Genomic DNA, 22688 nt, shown 5'->3' on the forward strand with positions numbered 1-22688 from the left:
AAGTTGAATAATGAGAGATGAGAGTTTATTATCTAAGAAAACGATTAAATCCCATATAAACAAATACACAAATAACCAAAACTTATAATAGTATATTGTTAATAATAAAAAATATAATGTAAGATAAATATATTCAGTTAAATAACCACATCATCTGAATTTTTAATTTTTTTTTTGTTAGAAATTGATATAAAAGATTAAATAAAAAATAAAGTTAACTTATTTATAACTTTTTTTAATTAAGAGATTAAAATAAAATATAGAATTAAATTAAGAGACTAAAAAACCAAAAATATAAGAAAAAAAAATTAATTTTTATTGTTATTTACAAAAAAAAAAAAAATACTACTGGTTTTTTAGGTCTTCTTTTTAATTTTGATCAAAATTTTTAGGTCTCCTTTTATTATACAATGATGAATAAAAAAACCAGTAAATGTAGTATATAGCAGAGAACACACACTCCAAGCCCTTAAACGGTTAAACCCTAAAACCTCTTCATTTCCAATAACCCATTTTCTCCGTCGCCGCTGCAACCATGACGGAGCTGAAGCTATCCGAAAGCCGCGACCTGACGCGCATAGAGCGCGTCGGAGCTCACTCGCACATCCGTGGCCTTGGTCTCGACTCCTCATTACAGCCACGCGATGTCTCTGAAGGTATGGTCGGCCAAGTCAATGCCCGAAAAAGCGCCGGCATCATTCTTCAAATGATAAAGGAAGGAATAATCGCCGGACGCGCTGTTCTTCTCGCCGGACAACCCGGAACCGGTAAAACCGCCATCGCCATGGGGATGGCGAAGTCTCTCGGTCTTGAAACGCCGTTCGCCATGATCGCCGGAAGCGAGCTCTTCTCACTTGAGATGTCCAAGACCGAAGCCCTAACACAAGCCTTCCGCAAGGCAATTGGTGTGCGTATCAAGGAAGAAACGGAGGTGATTGAAGGTGAGGTTGTTGAGGTTCAGATCGACCGTCCGGCTGTTTCCGGTGCTGCTGCGAAGACGGGAAAGTTGACGCTGAAGTCGACGGAGATGGAGACGGTTTATGACCTTGGCGCGAAGATGATTGAGGCTATTGGGAAGGAGAAGGTGACGAGTGGTGATGTCATTGCCATTGATAAGGCTTCAGGGAAGATTACCAAGCTTGGTAGATCGTTCTCTAGGTCGAGGGATTTCGATGCTATGGGACCCCAGGTGAAGTTTGTGCAGTGTCCTGATGGAGAGTTGCAGAAGAGGAAGGAGGTTGTTCATTGTGTTTCTCTTCATGAGATTGATGTTATTAATAGCAGGTTCTTAACCCTTTTATTATTTTCTTGCTTTATGTTTTGTTGATTATGTCATTAATTAAGCTTTGTTAATTAAGTAATACTTGTAGCTAATTTTGTGGTAAATGATAGGGTTTCCATTGTTTATTGCCTAATATCTCTTCACTCAAGTTATTGTTCAACTATTTTACTATAGTTTATAATGTGGTTTTTCCCTATAAATGAGCTTTTATGAATATTCCAAAAGCTAATAGGTGTTCGGATAGCGGCGCACGCGCCGGACCCCCAAAATGCTATAGCGGCATAGCGGGATGACCGCTATTGTGAGCTTTAAAAGCCAAGGCAAATACTTAACCTGAATACGTAAATACCTTTAAAAGAGAAGTTGCGACAACATACATTAGTTCCAACAACACCATCAATATAAGTTCCCATCAAAATCAAATTATAAATATACTCAAAATGACTAAACCAAATTCTAAACTTAAACAAAATGACTTAATCACATCCTGTCTGCCTCATCATCAGTTCTAAGTCCACTATATTAATATAATCTTGCTCATCACTAGAGTCAAACTCTTTATAGGAGTTCCACTGCCAACCTATGTCAATATTGACACCAACATGTTAAAAAAAAACCTTTGTTGTTGGAAGTGTGTCACACTTGCAGAAGATGATGCCATGGTTGCTAACAAAAGAGAAACAGGGAAACACAGCAAAACTAAGCAAAACAGAGGAGAAGGCACATGGCAAAATAGAGGAGAAATCAGCCGTGAATGGATGAGAAAGGTGAAGAAGTAGATGAATAGGTGAAGAACTGTGATGATTTTGGAAGAACGATGGATGACTTACTGATTTGCAAAGAAGAATGTCAAAGAAGTTGTGTGAGGAAGTTTTGCAAAGAAGATGGCTTTCTAAAATGCGAACACGTGAGTGAAGAGGGAAAATGCAAAAGACATGTGAAATGACCTAAAACAAACACTTGTGCTTTTATATTATGTCAAATAAAAGGGTCAAAATACCAATTTCCCCTTAAAAAATTTGAATTTACAAATTTATCTTCATCTTCACAACGGCGGTCTGCAAATCGCTACAGAACCGCGATAGTGCCGCTATGACTACACAAATAGTGGCTGCTATTCCCGCTATCCACCTCTATCCTGGATATTGTTTAGCAGCCCAAAAGCATTGCAGTGAGGTCTGGTTCCGCTACGCTACACCGCTATAGCGCCGCCATAGCGTGCTATTGACAACCCATAATCAATGTACTCCTTAGAAATATCACTGACTTTAAAATTGGTGGATAGATCTATGTTTTTTTTTGATGATTTCCTGACTGATTTGCTCCTAGAGTTGAGTCAAAATGTTCTTTAGTTTGGTACAAAGATTTACATTATGTGCGTGGTAACAAAGTGGAATTTCTTTAGCCTTGCCAAGTTAGCCCTGTGGTATATTTTTGTGAGGATTATTTTGGATCCCACTGACCCTTTGTTGTTGAGATTGGGAGAAGCTAGTGCACTTATTTTTAGATTCATGTTTAACAAAATTGACTATGAGTCAGTGAAAGCTTGGATACATTACTGTTGTGTTGTGTGCTTTGCAGTTAGTAATTTCATTAAGTGCTCTTTTTCACCGAATGTTAAATCTTTCTAAACGGATATGAAGCTTTCTATTAAACTTTCCTTGATGGTTTTACATTATTTTGTTGTTTACCTTCTTCAACAAGGATGCTCACTTTCAAGGCTTATAAATTGCCTAAATGGTTGCTTCTTTGTTCTCACCATCATTTAATTCTCTTGTATTAATTTCAGAACACAGGGATTTCTGGCTCTTTTCACCGGTGATACAGGTGAAATTCGTGCAGAAGTGAGGGAACAAATTGACACCAAAGTGGCAGAATGGAAAGAAGAAGGAAAGGCAGAGATTGTGCCTGGTGTCCTTTTCATTGATGAGATACACATGCTTGATATAGAGTGTTTTTCATTCCTAAATCGGGCTCTGGAGAACGAGATGTCTCCCATATTAATTGTTGCTACCAACAGAGGCTTCACAACAATTCGTGGCACGAATAACAAATCTGCACACGGGATTCCCGTTGATCTACTTGATCGCCTTCTCATCATCAAAACTGATCCTTATACCGAGGATGAAATTCACAAGATTCTGGATATCAGATGCCAAGAGGAAGACGTAGACATGAGTGAAGGTGCAAAGCATTTGTTAACCAAAATAGGTGTAGAAACATCCCTGCGATATGCCATTAATCTAATCACAGCAGCTGCTTTGGCGTGCCAAAAGCGAAAGGGAAAGACAGTGGAATTGGAAGACATAAATCGGGTTTACAATTTGTTTTTGGATGTCAAAAGATCGACACAGTACTTGATGGAATATCAAAGTCAATACATGTTCAGTGAAACAGGTGAAGTTGATGAAGATGATGCCAATGCTATGGTCCTCTGAAATTCATTCTCATCCGTTCGAGTCTTTGTAATTATTTGAGCAGTCTTTATTTATGTAAGTTGCAGCTCTTTATTTCATGATCTGTCTGGTCATTGAACTTCATTTGTATTTGATTTTGAGCACCAGCAGTATTTCCAAGGTTGAACTTTTCCAAGGCTTTTTTATATTTGTTGTCTCATGTGTGCACTATCATGCTCATTTTCATTCAAAGGTTATCCATAGAGTAGTTCAAGAATTAAGTTTTGGTAGTGACTTTGCCACATTTGCTCAAATTTTATGACATGTGCGACTTGAACCAGGAATTCACTCAGGTGAGGTGTGAGATCGTAGTGTATGGGAGATAGAAATAGAAAGAAAATATGACTTTTTGAATATATCTTTATATATGGTGAATGAATATTAGTGAGCACTGGTGTTTTATTTGAACTCCTCTGCACCCATCCCTGCATTTTATTTTATCTAAATCAAATGTGTCCTCTAGTTCTTTATGTTTTAGGTTTGTAACTAATAAGTCCTTTACATTTTTTAAAATATTAATTTAGTCTTTTATGTGCTTGATTTTTACAATTTTAGCCATTTAATGAAACTACAATTCCATTTTCTCCATCCTAATTTAGGCTTTTGTTGTCCTAAATTGATAACTCAAACTCCAATTTCTTGCAATCATAATAATTTGAGTACACGAAATTAATGGCTTCATTCTTTAGCAAGCAATGCTTTGAGTTTGTGTAATCAAAACTCTAGATATATTTGACCTTTGCTTATAGCTCATTGATAATTCTTTTATGAATTCATGAAGGTGTTTGACTTTGGATCAACTAAAACATAGATATATTAACATGGTGATTCTTTCATGAAAAGAATTCGTAAACATGTTCATCTTCTCATATATTTTTTTACAAACACTAGCTTCAACTTCAGTGTACGTTGCAGGGAGACGAAGTCGCAGACACTACAATATTTTTTCGTGTGTCGAAATTTTGGAATATCGATAATATGGGACAAACATTATACTAGTATGAATTTGGAAGTTGACAATACTTATGATTTATATATCATTGAAGCATTCTTTGCAAACGCCTCAAAGATTTTAAATCCTACATCTCAAACTATTCAAAATAATGAACTATGTATTTAGAAGGTACTGATATATACACAATTTACATAATATAAATCTGGAAAATGAGATTTGGAAACAAAGCATGTATGTTTATACCTAAACTAGGAATTAAGAGGTTGAAGACAGAAAGTAACAATGTTGATTCATATATCAACCAATCTTTTCTGTGTTGCTGTCATCTGATGGCCATATTACTGTCTCCATGAGTCTTTCCCTCATCAACTCCAAGTTTTCATCAGATATTTCTTTATATATCTCAGCATGATTACATTTCTGCATCCGCGAAGAAACATTAATGCCTCGACAAATGATTTTACATTTACATGCCTTTGAATATTTTTATATTCAAGTATGAGAATTTTGAATTTAATTACCTTAACCCATTTGCCATAGAGGTGAAGCCGAGTTAACATCACTCTTTCAGCAAGCTCTTGTTGTTCCTGTCAATTGAATGAAAACACATATGGCATCATCTAAGTCATCATACATTAACAGAACTAACTTGTTAGTAAAAGTTATCAACATATTCATGAAAGAGTACCTTCCCGAGCATTCGGATAAAACGTTTTCCATCTGCTGGTTTGTTTGATACAACAAAACTGCAAACATAGAACAAAGCACAAATAACAGTACAATCTTAATAATCACCTTACAATGAAATTGCAAAAACAAAAATGTTGTCAAAATTTCAAAAGGTATTTGTGCATCGGTGCTTACGAATTTAAGTCCTTACAAAATTTTCTCAATTTAAGGAAGGTTAGACGTATACAAAGATAATCATATGTAAATTAATCGAGTCATTTTAAGTTGTGGAGGAGTTCAATTTAGTCAAAGTTCATCGGAACTAAACAATTTGTTTTTTATTGAGTTTCTTATTTGCTGTCACTAGCTAAAATTGTGAATAAAATTGTTATTGGTAAAGTATAAGTAAATCTTAGATTTATTTCCTAAGTTAGTGATATGAGTTAGCTACATTTGTTTAGTTAAATTAGGTTGTTATGACAGCCATAACCATGTCGATTTCTCTTCAAAACTTACAAAAGAATAGTAAAAATGTTTAGAGTTATTGTGTTGGTTGTTATATTTGATTATAAGTAGTTATTAGTTAGTTAATTTTATTAGAAGTTAGTTAAGATTTGTTAGTTGGTCGTTATCATTGTAAGGTACTAGTACATTTTATCATTGAATCAATACTTAATTATTGAATCATTTTTTATTTTTATAATTATTTTTTTTAGGCTCAATTATATCTTTTAGCATCGTATTAGAGTCACAACTTGCCACAATGAAGTAGAGATGATTCAACCTATCAACAAAAAAGATAATCTCCAATCAATTCCCTTTTTCTTCTTCTTTCATTTCACTGTATTTAAGTTTAGTGGTTGAAAATATTTGATGTCCCAACATAATATCAATTGAGGTACTTTAACGAAAAAAATATATTTTATTCTCTTAATACTTCTATCTTATGATCGTTAAATTTTGTTCGCGAAATTGATATTTGAAATCTCAAAATTGAGTTTATAGATTCTATTGAAGTGAACGCGGCAGAAACATCAGAAGATTTTTCAAGAGACTAAAGTAAGCCGAAGATTTCTATGAGTTAGCTATGAATTAGGCTCCTCCACTGTTATCGACGTTAATTTTTCTTTGTAGTTTATTGGAGCAACACCGAAGAGACAGTAAATTTTCACAAGAATTTAAAATAGGTCGAAAACTTTTATGATTTAAGCCCCATCATTTTTTCTATCGATATCAACTTTTCATTTTTAACCGATGTGATTATGACTTGTATATATATATATATATTTTAATTTTCTTTTAACGAATTATATTAGAGTGTTTTCTTTTTCATTAGATTGTATTGTTATTTTCAAGTTAGAAATGTTAACCCATATTCTAATTTGAAAAAGTGTGTTAGATTTAATTGTGTTAGTTGTTATATTTGATTATAAATAGTTATTGATTTTATTACAATTTGATTAAGATCGGTTAGTTGATCAAGAACACTATAGAATGTTTATCATATATATTTATTATATAAGGTACAATTTCATTTATTTTATTTCTCTTTCTTGGAGTGAATCATTCTTCTCAGCAAAAACAAACCCTAAATGCAATTTATTTTTCATCATTCCTTACTAACATCTTGGAAGCATGATACAAAGCATAAATAAGGTCAATTTTTCCAAATTATATATAAAACTATTATCATTTAACACAATAAAGTAAACCAAACACAAGCATAAAGAATTCAACACAATATTCTTCCAAGAATAAAGAATTCACTTACTTATAAAACCAAGTATATTTAGGCGGGTTCATCTCATACAGTTGCTGAAGAACAGTCCTCACAGCTTTGTACGTGAAATAGTTGAGCATTTGCTGTTTACAAAGATGACCTCAGTTAGATTCCTTTCATACATAACATATAACATATCTTTACAAATTCATAACTCTTGAAAACGCAAGTTTGGTATCAGGGTCTTGCGATCGACTAGTTCAATGGACGAGAGTCCAGCATGAACACACATAACGAGATTCAAATATGACTTTAAGAGGAGCACGCTCTCAGAATCCAAGTCTTCGAAACTATGAAACTAGAATTATGAATTTAAAGACATTATCATTATTGAATAGCATGCACCAAAGTTTAGACTAAATTACCGTTTTAACATCCTCAAAAGTGTCATCATACTGACCACCAACTTCACTAACAATGGTGACTCTCCTATCATTACTGCTTTGCTTCTTACAGCTTCTGCTAAACTTGAGTCTCCATTCCCTTCCCGGATCGGTAAAAGAACTGCTCAGCCCCATACTCCTACCTCCGCCGCGCCTCGCCGAATGGTTCCTTCCCATCAAATTCCTCCACAAAACCACATCTCCACAACCACTCTTCACATTTGTGGTTGGAAGAGAATCCACACACAAACATGGACCCGTGTGTGAGTCCATCATTGGTGAACCAACAACAGATATTGCTCCTACCATCTTCCTCTCTCACAACAAAAACTCTTGAAAATTAAAAATACACCCAAATGAAAAATGGTTTTAAAGAGTGAAATGAAACTTAATAAAAAGTACCCAACAGAATAAATAAGCGATTAAGGAAGTAGTTAATAAAGGGTATGCAGAAAAATTGGAACTTGTATAGTTGTTACAGTCAAAGACGGATGAAGAGTTGAGGTTGAAGAAGAGAAAGAGGAGGCAAATAGGTGCAAGGAAAAGTAAACAAAAAGAGAAGTAGGGTGTGAGATTTTTTGAAGGGTGTGTGTGGATGTTAACCAGACAAATTTTTGAGGTTCAAAATTGTCCAACAGAAAATTAATAAAAGTGGAATTCAACAATTGTTAACCAAGGAATCAAAGATACCATGTGGTTAGATACGTTTGGTGAATGTACCTAGCCACGTGGAGGTGAATCTTTGTCGTTATGTCTTTCAAAGATTCCGTTTTGTGTTTGTTACACATGTGTGAAGGCTAATGGGAACTGTTTCTGCCAAACAAACTCGTGCACAGTCCACATATGAACGTATCTACCTGTGTTTGTGGATGCAATTGAACGTAGCTCAAATGTTGGACAATGTTCACTTTCTTTAGAATTATTAGCTCTTATGTTTGGTTAACGGTTTATTTTGTTCTTGTTTGGTCGGTATAAAAATTAAGATTGGGAGTCACATCTATCTCATGAAATGTTAAATAATTTACTCTATAATTGTTTAAAAGTGATTTTTGGTCCTACAAGAATCATTCAAATTTAAAATAGAAATGGTGGATACGAAGGTATAAAGTTGATTGGTGCGGTGATAAATACTCTTTGATATGGTAGAAAGAAATGAACTTGTAAGATTAAAACTCAAACACTCAAATCAACTAAATGTGAAAAAAACAATGAAGTGAGTGATGATGAGGAGATACACGTGAACCTTACGCAATGTAGCTTATATAAGAAGGGTGGTTAGAACCACATCATGCTTCCCAACGTGAGGTGTGAAAGATCGTTTGATTATATCTGACGATGGACAATCGTCCGAAGACGAAGATGAGGTGTAGGTCTCATGATTGCGAGTGCACTAGTTCTTCAACATCTTACTGGGCTTTTGGACTGGGCCTTCTCGTGATTGAGTCTCTTCGTGCTTGGGCTTATGGTTGGTCCGAAACAATTGTCCTTAAGGTTTGTCATTGTGTAGTAACGTGAAGACATTAGAGTATTGGTCCTTTATCGTGGTTATTATGTCTGAGTCTTGCGTTGCATAAGTGGAAGAGGCTTGGCGAGTGGGAGTAAGGGACCTTGAGAATTAACACATTGAATGTCAGTCTTGTCATTGAAACATTTTGCAAGGTCGTTCTTACATGTGGCCCTAGGGTAGGGTGTGCCAATGCACTTTAGGGTTCTCAATTGCACTCGAGTGCGGTTGTGATCTCGAGGTGAATTCATCTATCAATTTCCATATGCCTACCTTTCTTTTGTTATATACTGTTTATTTGCCTACCTTGCTCCATTATATAAAAGTTATTTCTCCTTTCAGGTTAAGTTTCCACTATTTGCTGAAACTATCTCTTCTCTTTTTTACCAACTTCGATCTTCCTTTCCTGAGCTTTGGTAATATTGTGTTCTATCTATTTTTTTTCCTTTCTAGATTTGACAACTCATTTGGTATTTTACATTTTTGAGTCATTCTTTCATCGTTGCTTTATCTTCACATCTCCAATTTTCCAGATATCATTTCTATCTCCCTTGTTTACCGTTGTTGTTTCCATCTCTTTTTTCCCTTAGAAATGTCCAACTTATGAGATGGACTTGGAAATATATATATATATATATATATATATATATATATATATATATATATATATATATATATATATATATATATATATATATATATATATATATATATATATATATATATATATATCCAATGGAGATGATATAAGCGATGTCTCATCTCGCACTAGGTAGTAGACCTAGAGATATTGAATTTTCTTCCTTTGGAAGTTATCCACCCCTACAAACAACAAAAATGGTGGTGAACCCATGAATCCCCAGTTTTTGGAAAATGCAAATGATCTCATAGAAGAAGTTGGACGAATGAACTTTATTCATCCCATTATTAAGAAAGTTGGCCCTGATCCCTTTTCTTCCGAGTTGCTTGTGGCATCAATATTTTGTTAAGGTGTATCAGGATGATCATATGGCCCATTCTTGTCGCACCATAAAAAATACAAAGTCGCCACCGAATTTTATTTATTCCAAAGGAAAAAGAAAATATTGATAAAACCCCTAAAGAATGGTCTTCGCAACCAAGAGCAGATCGGGAGTCGGTTATACAAGGGGAAAGTATTAACATCCCTCAAATCCATTGTACTCAACGGGAACCACTTTGCTTGTTCTTTGTGCGTATGGATGTTACTATCTGAGAGTTACTTGCTATTGGTTAATGAAGATAAAAATAAGTTTTAAATTAGTGTGCTCGCTAAGGAATTAAACCCTTGTGCCTACGTATCCTCATCGTGCAATAACGAAGTCATAGCTCCGTAGTTCTGAGTACAAAATGGAGTATGTGTTGGTTGTTTTTAATAGACAACGTTAACATTCACGTTCTAGCAGTTAACATTGCTTATATGCTCGCGCATGAGAGACTTGAGCGTTTCTTTATTTACGGTAGAATGGACGCGCTTGGATCGCATTCTAGCAGTTAAACATGACTTGTGTACGCGCGCGTGGGAGGCTTAAGCATCGTTCATACGAAGGTAGAACGGGAGTAACATGTCGTTTGAGAAAATGTTTTGGATGCCCCAAGGCGGAAAATTAGATTAGATGAGTTGTGGTTGATTTTAGAATTGTTGTTTATGAAATTTGTTTGGCGAGCTTAACCGTTGGTACTTAGAGGGAGACAAACATCTAACCACTGACTAAGTACAACCAACAATCAAAATACTCGGGTTGAGAAGATAGTGGCATCCTAAACACTCTTTTTCATTCTCAGAGCACCAAATTGAATTCATTTTATTATTAAATATTTTGAAGGGAAGTCAAGTATCGACCACAAGCTAGGTACGACCGACAATCCAAGTACTTGAGTGTTATGCACAAGTACGTACACCTCATCTTTTTCTTCCAGTTTATTGTAAAAACGTTTTAAAAAGTACGTTGGATCAAGTATTTGGAATTTATTTGTGAAAGATGTAAGAAGAATGAGATAGAGATAGAGATAGAGATAGAAGTGCGAGAATGTAATGAAATGGATGATATACTTGATGTTGGATCAAGTAGTCACGTTGCTTTTATGTGAATTTGATTTGGAAAAAGCACTTAACGTTGGATGATATGTGTTTTATTCTTTGGAAACGACTCTTTTTATCGTTTGATTTTATCTTATTAGTTATGCAATGGAAAACAATAAAGGAAAGTAAATCCTAAACTATTACATGTTCATGGGAATGATGAACATTTTACCCACAATGGAGAGATGAAATAAACTATACATGAAATGAGAAAGGTTCATACAATGATACAATAATACTATGCCTAAAACAATCAAGTGACAATGGTAGAACTAAGCACATTTAACCTATTACCCATGCATAAAAGGATTATTAAAGTGGAAAAATAAACCATTCATGCAACAATAATTCATGCATGAAATCAAGAGTGAGCGAATAAATTTCTAATGACTTTTAATTGAAAATTAAAGTCTCAAGTAGGAATCTATCCTAATCATTTTTTATGTGCATTCTTCATGAGTTAACATGGTATGAAAAGGAGTTAATGGAGAATTAATCTACTTTTAATATATAAAAGTTAATTACCACCATAATTACTTAATTACCCTAATTACAATCCATAATACAGCTACTTTCATATTCCTATAAGTAATTTCATACTAAACTCTATTTATACTACTAAAAAATATTACCGTTATTTTATTGTTGTTGCAATCTTATCATTCCAAAATGAAATCAATATTCTGAAATCAAATTAATTATTATTGTAGTTTTTTTGCCAAATATTATCGTTACTTGATTTTCTTTAAATGACAAAATGAATATTTAATTGTATAATTATATGTTATTAAATTATAACTTTAAAATTAAAAATAACTATTTAATATAGTTGATTAATATTAATTGAGTAATTTAATATTATTGTTAATTTACCTACCAATTAATTATTATTATTGTTATTATTATTATTGATATTTACCCGCCATATATGATAAGAATATTTTTAAAATTTAAATAGTATATTTATTATTTGATTTGATTTGATTTAATTGAGATCCAAACTCTATAAATTAAAATCGGTTACTTATTATGAAGAAATTAGACTATATTTTTATTTACTGTAAACAGTTTTATTGCTTTTGATTTTAATACATTTTTATTATAATTCGGTATACAGAATGTACGTATTTACTATAATTATTCTGTTGAAAGGATAAAATATGTTAGTGCAAAGATAACAGCGGTATAAGATTCAATATGCCAGCGTGTTATTGCAAAATTACATCTATGTAAAATTCAATTAATAATAGATTGACATTGAAATGACCCTATATTATTATTCATAATAAGTAACCGATTTTAATTTATAGAGTTTGGATCTCAATTAAATCAAATCAAATCAAATAATAAATATACTATTTAAATTTTAAAAATATTCTTATCATATATGGCGGGTAAATATCAATAATAATAATAACAATAATAATAATTAATTGGTAGGTAAATTAACAATAATATTAAATTACTCAATTAATATTAATCAACTATATTAAATAGTTATTTTTAATTTAAATTTATAATTTAATAACATATAATTATACAATCAAAATGATGTTATATATGTGTAACATCAAAGGTTGGATCCTTTTCAGCATTTTGCCACACACCTCTATCAAATTTATATACTCTTTTTTTTTCCAGGTTATTAAGTTTGTAAATTTATAGTCATCTAAATTTGCAGTTACATTAATTTTTGATTTTTTTTCCAGTGAAAATGAGTAGAAAGGTTGATTCTGTGAAAGACATCAATGACTCAAAAGAAACTTGGCGTCTTGCTGTTCGAATAATGGATGTTTGAAGTATTGTGAATAATAAGGGTATTGAACATTTGGAGATGATTGTTATGGATTCCTTGGTAAATTGCTTTTCTTTTTTTAAGTATAGATTTTTGTATGATAGTTAGTAATTACAACAAAATGCTTTTTTGTATAACATATAAAAAGAAGATTATTTTCATTTTGTTAGGGTGATCGGATTCAGGTCCTTATTCGTCATGACCATTTACTGAAATGGAAAGAGGTCATTAAGGAGAATATGACCTGCATTGTTTCTGTTGTGCTGAAAGATTTGAAGTAATGCGCATTGTTTTCATAACTTATGTGTTTGATAAATTTATATATTTTGCATCACTGAATCCCATCATATAATATTGTTTATTTATATTGCAAAATAGGGGTAATTGCATAAATTGCAATTTATGGGAAATCTATGGATCAAAGTTTTTGGCTTACTACAATGATCCTAAAAATAATGGAGCTATTGTAATTCTGCTCACTCATGCAATGGTAAAAGATGACCAAGGTATTACACTATCAGACTTTATAAATACATAGCTGATTTGTATTTTTCATTATACGTTCAATAATTTTTATATTAATTATACAATTTACAGTGTCAAATGCATGGAGTGGTTCCAAATTGTTGATAAATGAAGACATCCCTGAAATTCAAGATTTTATGTCTAAGTATGGATTTTATTTATTTATTTATATTCAGATTATTATACATAATTTTTAATTTCAAAAACAATCTTATTTCTATAGGTTGCCTACTAATGAACAGAAGGAGAAGCCTACTCAATCTGCAAAATCTCTTTCTAATTGGTCTGGTGGTTCTCAGTATTCGCCAGTAGAAAGGTTTGTTCATAATGCGAAATGTATGTCCTTAAGTCAGCTCTGCAAAATCAAACATGTAAGTTGAATACTATAGAGCCGAATTTGTCTTTACTATTACAATTATATTGTTTGCTTTTTGAAATTAATATCATTTTTGATTTGCTTTTAGGAAACTTTATGTGTTACTGTAGCAACCACATTGAAATTTGCTGTCTCAAAGTATGGATGATTTTATTATGGCTGCACAAGGTGTTCTTCGAAGGCACCTAATCCTGAAAAAGCTTATGAATGTTCATGTGGGCAAAAAGTCGAACAGCCTATACCAAGGTACATATAATCTAGATGAATTGCAAATAAATTTGGTAATGGATTTGTTATTAATCATATTATTTTCTTCGTTTAAAATACTATAGGTACAAGATTGAGATATATGTTAGCAATGGTGAATCAAAATATCGATTTGTATTCTGGGATTCCGAATGTGCTGCTATACTTGGAATGACTGCTGAATTTATGCATAACTCTATGGTGGAGGTACATTGTTATACATAAGTTAAAATGTTAATAGTTTATCGAGTTGTAAAGTTCAGATTATCACTCATGGTTGATATTTTATTTTTCCATTAGAATGGAGAAGATGATCCAATGGTTTATCCTGATGAGCTTGAAATGCTGTTGAATAAGAAAATGGCTTTTAGAGTTAAGGTGCAGCCAACGTTTTCCCAAGCGTCTGTTTGGAAGCTTTGTGATGATGAAGCCTTTGTTAAAGAGATTGAAAATGACTACATAGTAGAAGACGTATAATATTCACTTAATTCATGTATTATTTAAACATTTAACAAGTATAATAAATATTCGATGTTTCAATGTGCAGAATCAGTCTAAAACTGAATATGCAAAGTTGGTCCCTAACAAAGAAAATTTGGAAACTTCCGCAGTAAGTATCTTCATTTGTTAACGTAATAATTTTCTATGATAAATATTGTATTATTATAATTCATTTTATATCTGACAATTAATTTTTTATATTGCAAGCAAACATTATCTGCATCTGGTGAAAATGATCCAGAATCAATCATTCTAATGACTCCGGCTAAGGATGTTGTAATTGCTGACAAGGGTAAGAAGTTGATTTTGAAGCGTCTGGTGCTACGCAATTATCAGGCACCAAACCATCCAAGAAATTAAATATAGAACCATCTTCTTAATTAGAATTTTCGGAAATTTGATATTGAAATATATTTTATGAACTTTTTAGCACCAGAATGAGTTTAAGTATGAAGTTATTAAGAACATGATATGTTTTGGTTGTAGGATGTGTTTTTACTTTTTTTGAAGTGTTTATTTTGTGGGATTACAATTGACATTTATATTTCATGTATGGTTTAAAGGATGATAATGAGTATTTAATTCATGTGTGTGAAATTATTCAAAATCCTATGTTGTTATGTTGAACATTGTGTTTTGTGTGTTCTTTCAACTACAAAATTTATATGAGTATCATATCTTCAAATGTTAATAAGTATTTTAGATTGATAACAAAATACGTTGTCATCTTATGAAATATGTGTATACGACTAAATTATAAATAGATTATTGCATGTCATGTTTGGTTTCAGCATGCCTAATGGTGTTAGAAATTAAAAAAACAATTACATAAAAATTTATTATGAAATCCTTCAAAACTAATTATAGAAAACACATAGAAACACATTTTTTTACAATTTTTTTCAAAGTCTAATACATATGTTAAAATTGCAGGTAGTTCAGAAATGTTGGAGCAATGTTTGAATCTTGCATTCAACTGAATTAAGAATTTATAAAAAAAACAAGGTATAATTATCATATACAGTGAATTGTCTTTTGATTGATAATGGAAAATCTACATTGTTTGTTTGAAATGATTAAGTTAAGCATGCAACTATACTTTTTACCAATCTCACGTCATCATATATAGTATTATAACTCAACATATTTAAATTATTTATTTGCCAAAATATAGTTGGGGGTTGAAATGAATAATTATGTCCACTGCCTCCTTTCTATTGGCTAGGTCAGTGGAGTATTAAAATAATTCAGCCGTAAGATAATTAATGTTATGCATGATTTGTAATAAATCAATAAGAATATCAATTCTTTATACATTTAGTTGTACAAGAAAATGATTGTAAATAATTAAAGTGGACTAAGAAAATGGGCCCCACTAAATCCCACTATATATCATATAAAATATAATTAAAAAATTGATTCAAATATATCAAAATACATTAAAAAAGAGTTTTTCATTGGGTAAGGTGATGTATGATATGAGTAATTTCCAATGGGTGAATTATTTTATGGATTTAGGATAAAAAGAGAATTTTGAAATCTTGAATTATGATGTGGATTTGGAATAAGAGGTGGATTTCCAAAATATGGGGTGTTTTGTTGATTTGGGATACAAAGAGGACTTCCATCATTTTGTATAAAATTGGAGCATGTGTTATGTTGATTGAGGTTCATTTTCAAATGAAATGCGTACACAAAAAAATTAAAATTAAATAAAATAAATTGGTCAAATTTAGACTAGATGTGAGTGAAAAATGTGATAAAATAAATTACCTATTTATACTACTAAAAAATATTACCGTTATTTTATTGTTGTTGCAATCTTATCATTCCAAAATGAAATCAATATCCTGAAATCAAATTAGTTATTATTGTAGTTTTTTAAGGTTGCGGGCAGGTTTTGAATCACCACTTCCTAAAAGGTTGCGGGCAGGTTTTGTATAAATCCAGTTTTTTAAGGACCAAAAAATTGTACGAAGTTAAATCATTTTTGTTGCTGGACTTATTTTTCACAATTTTAACTAAAATTATGAACCTTTTGTTTCAATATCTTTTGTTGCATTAAACCTTACTGTATCAATTGCAATTAATTTCAACATTTGGTAGTATTCATTACTATATTTTAAAACAAATGAGGTTCTTGTATTTCTTTTACATGGTTTATTTATTTTGGTTAAATAATCATTTATTATGAAGGTTAATATTTGCGCTTTTATACCTCAAATTAGTAATAGATTGGAAAATTTCATCTATTATTAAATAAATATATTTTTATTTCTTATGTCCAAAATCTCAATGATAAATGGAATGTTTATTCATAACATTAACAATGGAATGTTTATTATATATCAATATATCAATAAATTGTAAAAATATTTTTGTATTATATTTTTTGATTATTTCCTTAATATAGTATACAAAAAAATTAAGCAAATTATATTACTATAAATTAATAATGTTTTACTTTATTATGTCCCAAACTGGAAAAAGTTATTTGTGGAAATTTTTTGAACTCATTTATTGATCATTTAACATCCATTACATTAAAAAAACTCTTATGCAATAAATTTGTGTACGTTGATCCAACTATATATATATATATATATATATATATATATATATATATATATATATATATATATATATATATATATATATATAAACAAAAAAGTATATTATATTTTAATTTTTTAAAAATAAATTATTGCACTTGCGCGACCCGTGCGAACGCACGGGTCCTTTACTAGTTCAATTAAATGACAAAAGAGAAAGTATTCTAATTAACCACATGAATTTATTATGAATTTACATGAATTAAAATATGCATGTTCATGAATTAAAAGCATAGCAAGAATTGATAAAAAATGGTAAAAATAAAATAAGAAATAGAGTAAAAATAATTAAATTTGCATGGGTGCATAACCCAAGGGGTGTGCATCCTGGAAATGGAGGATTTGGGTATAACAAAAAAGGCCCAAATACAAAGAGCTGTTGTAGGGTCCAACATAGTTATTGTCTAGCAAAAAGGGGTATGGAAAGCAAAATTGTGAGTTTAATGGCCTACGCCCAACAAAATTGGCAAGGGATGAGAGGAAAAATTAAGCAACACTAACTTTGTCATCTCTACACATAATGACCAAAATTTCATGTAAAAAACAACCATCACCGGAGCTCCGACACCACCGCGCTAGAGGGGGCGGAGTTGGCCGAAATCAAGAAATATAACCACTTTTCTACTCCTCTCAATCTCCTCTATCCTAATCTCTCATCACTTCTAATTTAAGGTTAACCAATTCTGAAAATTGGAGCAAAAAAGCTAAGAACCCTAAGCACAAAAATTAAAATTAAATGGAGATGGGGGAGAATCAAGCCACAAAACCTTGGGGATTTGATTCTCCAATGCACAAGCTACATTGTGGTATCAAAAATTTAGCAAAAAAGAAGAGATAAAAATTCGTCGATGTCATACCCTAATTTTTACCCCTAAGATCCCATCTCATTTTCATCATTTGCATAACATCAAACATCTCATGTGTGTGTCTTTTATGCATTACTAACCTTATGAAAATACAAAAATATGTTTTATCTTGTTTTATTCTTTCACAAGGTATGTGTGTTGGTTTAAGGAGCTCAAGTGATTGATTGGTCAAGATTATGGGAATTCCTCAGTAATCCAAGCTTATCATTAATTCACAATAGTCAAGTGATTTCCATTCATCATAATTAAGTTCAAGATTGCATCCATTCAAGATCAACAAGTTCCAATTTCATCTGATGCCTAAATTAGGGTTTTGATCAAGATTGCTCTGATGTTGAATTTTTGACCAAGACATGATCTAATGGTTTTAAATATGATTCAAGGTCCTCAAGTGCTTCATTATGTTTCATTCATGTGCATCAATTTGCTAAAGAAGTTTGATTCATTAATTATTGAAGATTTGGAATTCATTTGATGAAAAGTCAATTACTCAAGGTCAAAGTTTGACTTTTGAGATTTTTTTGGTAAACCATGGGTTTCTCAAGTCAAGAATCATGAAAATATGGTTGATGAATGCATTTGATCAAGAAAATCAAGAAAAAGTTCAAGAACGTCAAATCTAGGGTTTTCAAAAATTCTCAAAGTTATGAAATTGCATGTTCATGAAGCCCACTTTACAAGTTTGTAACTTATTCCTCAAGCCATCATTTTTCATGCTCAAGGGGTATACTTGTAGACGATGTTCCATACTTCAACTTTGTAGAAATAATGAACCAAAGATCTCATAAGGATTGGAAGCTATGAATGGATGAAGATGAGATCTCAAAGTTGTAAAATTGTTCAACACTTAGAAAATTTTCCAAGTGTTTAGCAGTTAAGATTGTCAAAGTTGATGGCTAATTATCTCCATGATCCAAGTTGAATCTCTTCAAATGTCAAACATGAAAGTTGTAGAGGATGGGAAAATCTTCCCAAAGATCCCATTGGCATAAATTTATCACACTTGAGCTAGGAGTTTCGAAGAGGGAAAGTCACCATTATCCTTTCTTCCCTTATCTGGTTATCAGCAAGAATTCTTCCAACCAACTCATCTAGGTAGGATTTTAAATTAAAAGAAAATACAGTAGAGGATGAGGAGGAACTAGGAGCCTCAATAGATGGATCCTTAGCAGGTTTCACAACCTTGTCATCATAAATCTTTCGACCAAATTCTTCAAGGTAGTAGTAGTCACTAGAGTTGTCAAAATGGGCTACCCGATCCTAAACGGGTCGGACCTGGTGGGCTCGAGCTTTTTAGGGTTGGGCCAAAAAAGCCCATTTATATGGGCTCGAAAATTACTACTTAAGCCCGACCCTAAAGTAAAAAATAAAAATAAAAATGCCATAACATTTATTATAAATTAAATTAAAAATTATATTATTTTAAACATAATACATTTTTAAGTAGTATATTATCTTTTATAAATACTATAATGTGTTTTTAAATACAATACATGTCTAAATTGTATAAAATAGTACTCGAAGAATTAACATAAGAGAAACTAATAGAATACCAGAAAAGAGTGTTGATTATATTAATGTAAAATATTTAAAAGAGAAAGATTGAATATAATAGAGATAAAATTTAGTGAAGTTAGAAAAATTAATGTGTTATTTTGGAGTAAGACAATATAAGTATTGATATAACTTTTTTAAAATTTATAGCGATGTGGGTCTAATGGGCTACCCACTGCCCATATGAGCTGGCCCTAATGGGTAGCGGCCATGTTAGAGTTGGGCTAAAAAAGCCCTGAAAAATATGGGCTCTAATTTTAAGGCCCAAGCCCTATGAATTTTCGGGCCTGGCGGGCCGACCCATATGGGCTAACCCATTTTGACAGTTCTAGTAGCCGCCCTTGGAAATCCCTATAATATCTCATTTTAGAAATAACCGTTTCATTTAGAATCTTAAGAGCCTTAACTAGGCCAACTTCTTTCGAAACAATCCCATTGATCTCGTGGATCATCTACACAAAGGAAGAGAGAAACAAATGTCTCTTTTGATTGTCCCTACAATAGATCATCCTATCGATTATGAACTTTACCCAATTGAGTCCAATATCTGTAATGAGTGCCCATATCAAGTAGAAGTCGTTGTCATAAGCTCTGATCCAATTCTTTGGTTTCATGTAAAGAAGTTTAACAATAATCAAATGCAGCAGGCACATGTTAAACTTGACATGATTTATGCCAAAGTTTGACATGGCAGGGTTTTCACAGACATATTTAGAGATATTGAGAACAAATGAGATCCTATCATACTCAGATTGTCTACCAACAGCCATAACAGAATCACCAAAAGTCAAGCCAAAATACTTTGTGAAATCCATGTGTTAGTTGGAAGTTTCGACGTCAGGCCGGAGTCAATGAGCGAAGAAGAGAGAATATCTTTGAAGACACTTTGGACTTCAACATAAAAACCGTTGTCTAAGAAATCCAGTCGAAGCGATCCTCGTGTAAGAGGGAATTGCTGTGAGACTTAGAAATACTTCTAAGTTTAGAGTGGTAATTCGACTAAGGCAACATTAAGTTTGCGTTCGACACACATGTTTGAATTTGAATGAAATAGGGATAACTGTATTTTGTCCTTATCCAATTTAAAGAAAAGATGTGTGGGACATTATGATGAATTGAAGACATGCCAAGTGCGACGTGTCATTACCTGACAGAAAGGCCATTGGTAGCGGTTATTTTGACTTAGTATATATATGGGTCTTAGTGTTAGGATTTCAGTGTGTTCAATTGATGTACAAATACTCAAAATTACTCAAAGTATCTAGCGTATTGAGAAAAGAGTGTCATTGAGAATGTACATTTGATAACACCATTTTCTACATGTCAATTAAAGTTTATTTATACTCTTTCCAGAATTTATCTTCCATTGCAAGTCATCTTTCAAGCGCCTTTATTATACTTTCCTTTACATTCTGCAATTTATTTCTTTAAAACTTTTTAAACAAACAATCTTCAAACATGAATACTGTCGAAGTGTTTATCATTTTCCAAATATAATTTTAAACAATAGCACATGTCCTAGGATCAATCTGGTAGATCCTGTGAGTAACCAGAATTTATATTCCATTGCAAGTCATCTTTCAAGCGCCTTTATTATACTTTCCTTTACATTCTGTAATTTATCTCTTTAAAACTTTTTAAACAAACAATCTTCAAACATGAATATTGTCGAAGTGTTCATCATTTTCCAAATATAATTTTAAACAATAACACATGTCCTAGGGTCAATTTGGTCAATCATGTGAGTAACCAAAGTGTCCTTGATTTGGAAGACCAGCGTTTGTTTACTAATTTTCACGGTAAACGAGTTCGCACGCCGAATGGGACGATGCTAGTGTTTTAAAACAATTTTCTTTTTGAAAATCTTTATCAGTTCTTCATTTTGATATCTCTCTTTATAACTTCGTTGCATGTTACTGAGAAGTGGTAAAGTAGCCACAACCCACGAAGATAGACCAAGGAGAAGATACACAAGGAAAATTGTGAATCCACCAAATAACCAAAATCCTCCAAATAGTAATGGAGAACCACCCTCTGCATCTGCGCCAGGGGGAACTACAGTCGCAGCATCCATGTCGAATTCGACGCCTGTGCAGTCGATGGCCCAAAGTGGGCCTATTTTGTCTTATGTGGGGCCACAAGGCCCACCAGTAAATCCCTTAGGAACGTAGGATCCACCAGTGACCCCCTCTCCAAGGGGAAATAAATTTTTTAGGCCCTATGTGACTGGTTTTTCGATGCCTTTAAATGGTTGCGAACAACCATTTGGCATGCTAACTTCGATGATGGAAAATTTGCACAATTCGACGTCAACATATGCAAACCCACTGGTGAATGCATCTTCGCTATTACATGGGTCCGGGTCTGGTGTTAACAATTTGGGTCGAAGTCAACCCTTAGGGATGGGTCTTCATACCCAGATGTCCAATTTGACCAATAATTCTGCATCGGTTTTGTGGCAGCAAATGGACGAAAGTAACAATGAAATGGTCCAAATACTGGCCCAAACGATGGGTACAATATTTAACCCGTTGATCCAAAATACTGCCCAATCAAACCAACAAATGGCAGCACAAATGACGCGCATTGCGGATTTCTTTGGTGTGCCACAACCTCCCCGACACCCTCAAATGGAATGTATAAAGGCAAATCAAGGGTTAACCATCGAGGATGACCTTACCGTTAACCAAGTCCCACGAAATGCACCACAAGGGAATATGGTGAATCAGGGAATAGGAGTAGAACCACCCAGGGTCGAAGCCCCGAGAGTCGAACCCCCTAGGGCTGAACAGCAAATCCCAAGGTAAAGAGAACCAAGGGTAGTGATGGTAAATAGGCACCAAATAGTTGACAAAATTGTACAACAAATTCAATGTGATGATATGGCAGCAGATAATAATCTAGCAGCCATGGTCGAAAGAATCATGGCGCAAAATAGGTTAGATGTTGCCTCCATAGGCCAAATTACACATCACCTTTATCAGAGTATGTTTTACAATCAAAATTACCAGTTAGATGGAATGTCCCTAATTTCACTAAATTCTCTAGGGACACTAGTGAGTCCACTGTAGAACATGTGGCCA

General features: G+C 32.7%; 2 protein-coding genes across 2 annotated transcripts; one reads left to right on the forward strand and one right to left on the reverse strand.

The window, feature by feature from the left end:
• Positions 1-404: 404 nt before the first annotated feature.
• Positions 405-3884, forward strand: LOC127084647 (uncharacterized). The gene is made up of 2 exons (XM_051025135.1): positions 405-1284; positions 3072-3884. Exons 1-2 carry the CDS (start codon positions 536-538, stop codon positions 3718-3720), a joined length of 1398 nt encoding a protein of 465 aa, XP_050881092.1. The 5' UTR covers positions 405-535; the 3' UTR covers positions 3721-3884.
• Positions 3885-4706: 822 nt separating this feature from the next.
• LOC127084648 (chaperonin-like RbcX protein 2, chloroplastic) lies at positions 4707-8142 on the reverse strand. Its single transcript, XM_051025136.1, has 5 exons — positions 7508-8142; positions 7134-7225; positions 5382-5439; positions 5215-5280; positions 4707-5113 (listed from the first exon to the last, which is right to left on the reverse strand). Exons 1-5 carry the CDS (start codon positions 7832-7834, stop codon positions 4991-4993), a joined length of 666 nt encoding a protein of 221 aa, XP_050881093.1. The 5' UTR covers positions 7835-8142; the 3' UTR covers positions 4707-4990.
• Between the last annotated feature and the right edge of the window lie 14546 nt (positions 8143-22688).

Source organism: Lathyrus oleraceus, chromosome 5 (genome assembly GCF_024323335.1).
Source record: "Lathyrus oleraceus cultivar Zhongwan6 chromosome 5, CAAS_Psat_ZW6_1.0, whole genome shotgun sequence".
Taxonomy (NCBI): Eukaryota; Viridiplantae; Streptophyta; class Magnoliopsida; order Fabales; family Fabaceae; genus Lathyrus; species Lathyrus oleraceus.

Coding starts and splice junctions, on each gene's coding strand:
- LOC127084647 (XM_051025135.1), top strand. CDS start 536: ATGACGGAGCTGAAGCTATCCGAAAGCCGCGACCTGACGCGCATAGAG. Junction 1,285..3,071: donor ATTGATGTTATTAATAGCAG/GTTCTTAACCCT, acceptor TATTAATTTCAG/AACACAGGGATTTCTGGCTC.
- LOC127084648 (XM_051025136.1), bottom strand. CDS start 7,834: ATGGTAGGAGCAATATCTGTTGTTGGTTCACCAATGATGGACTCACAC. Junction 5,440..7,133: donor AAATATACTTGGTTTTATAA/GTAAGTGAATTC, acceptor CTATGTTTGCAG/TTTTGTTGTATCAAACAAAC. Junction 5,114..5,214: donor TCTATGGCAAATGGGTTAAG/GTAATTAAATTC, acceptor TCGCGGATGCAG/AAATGTAATCATGCTGAGAT.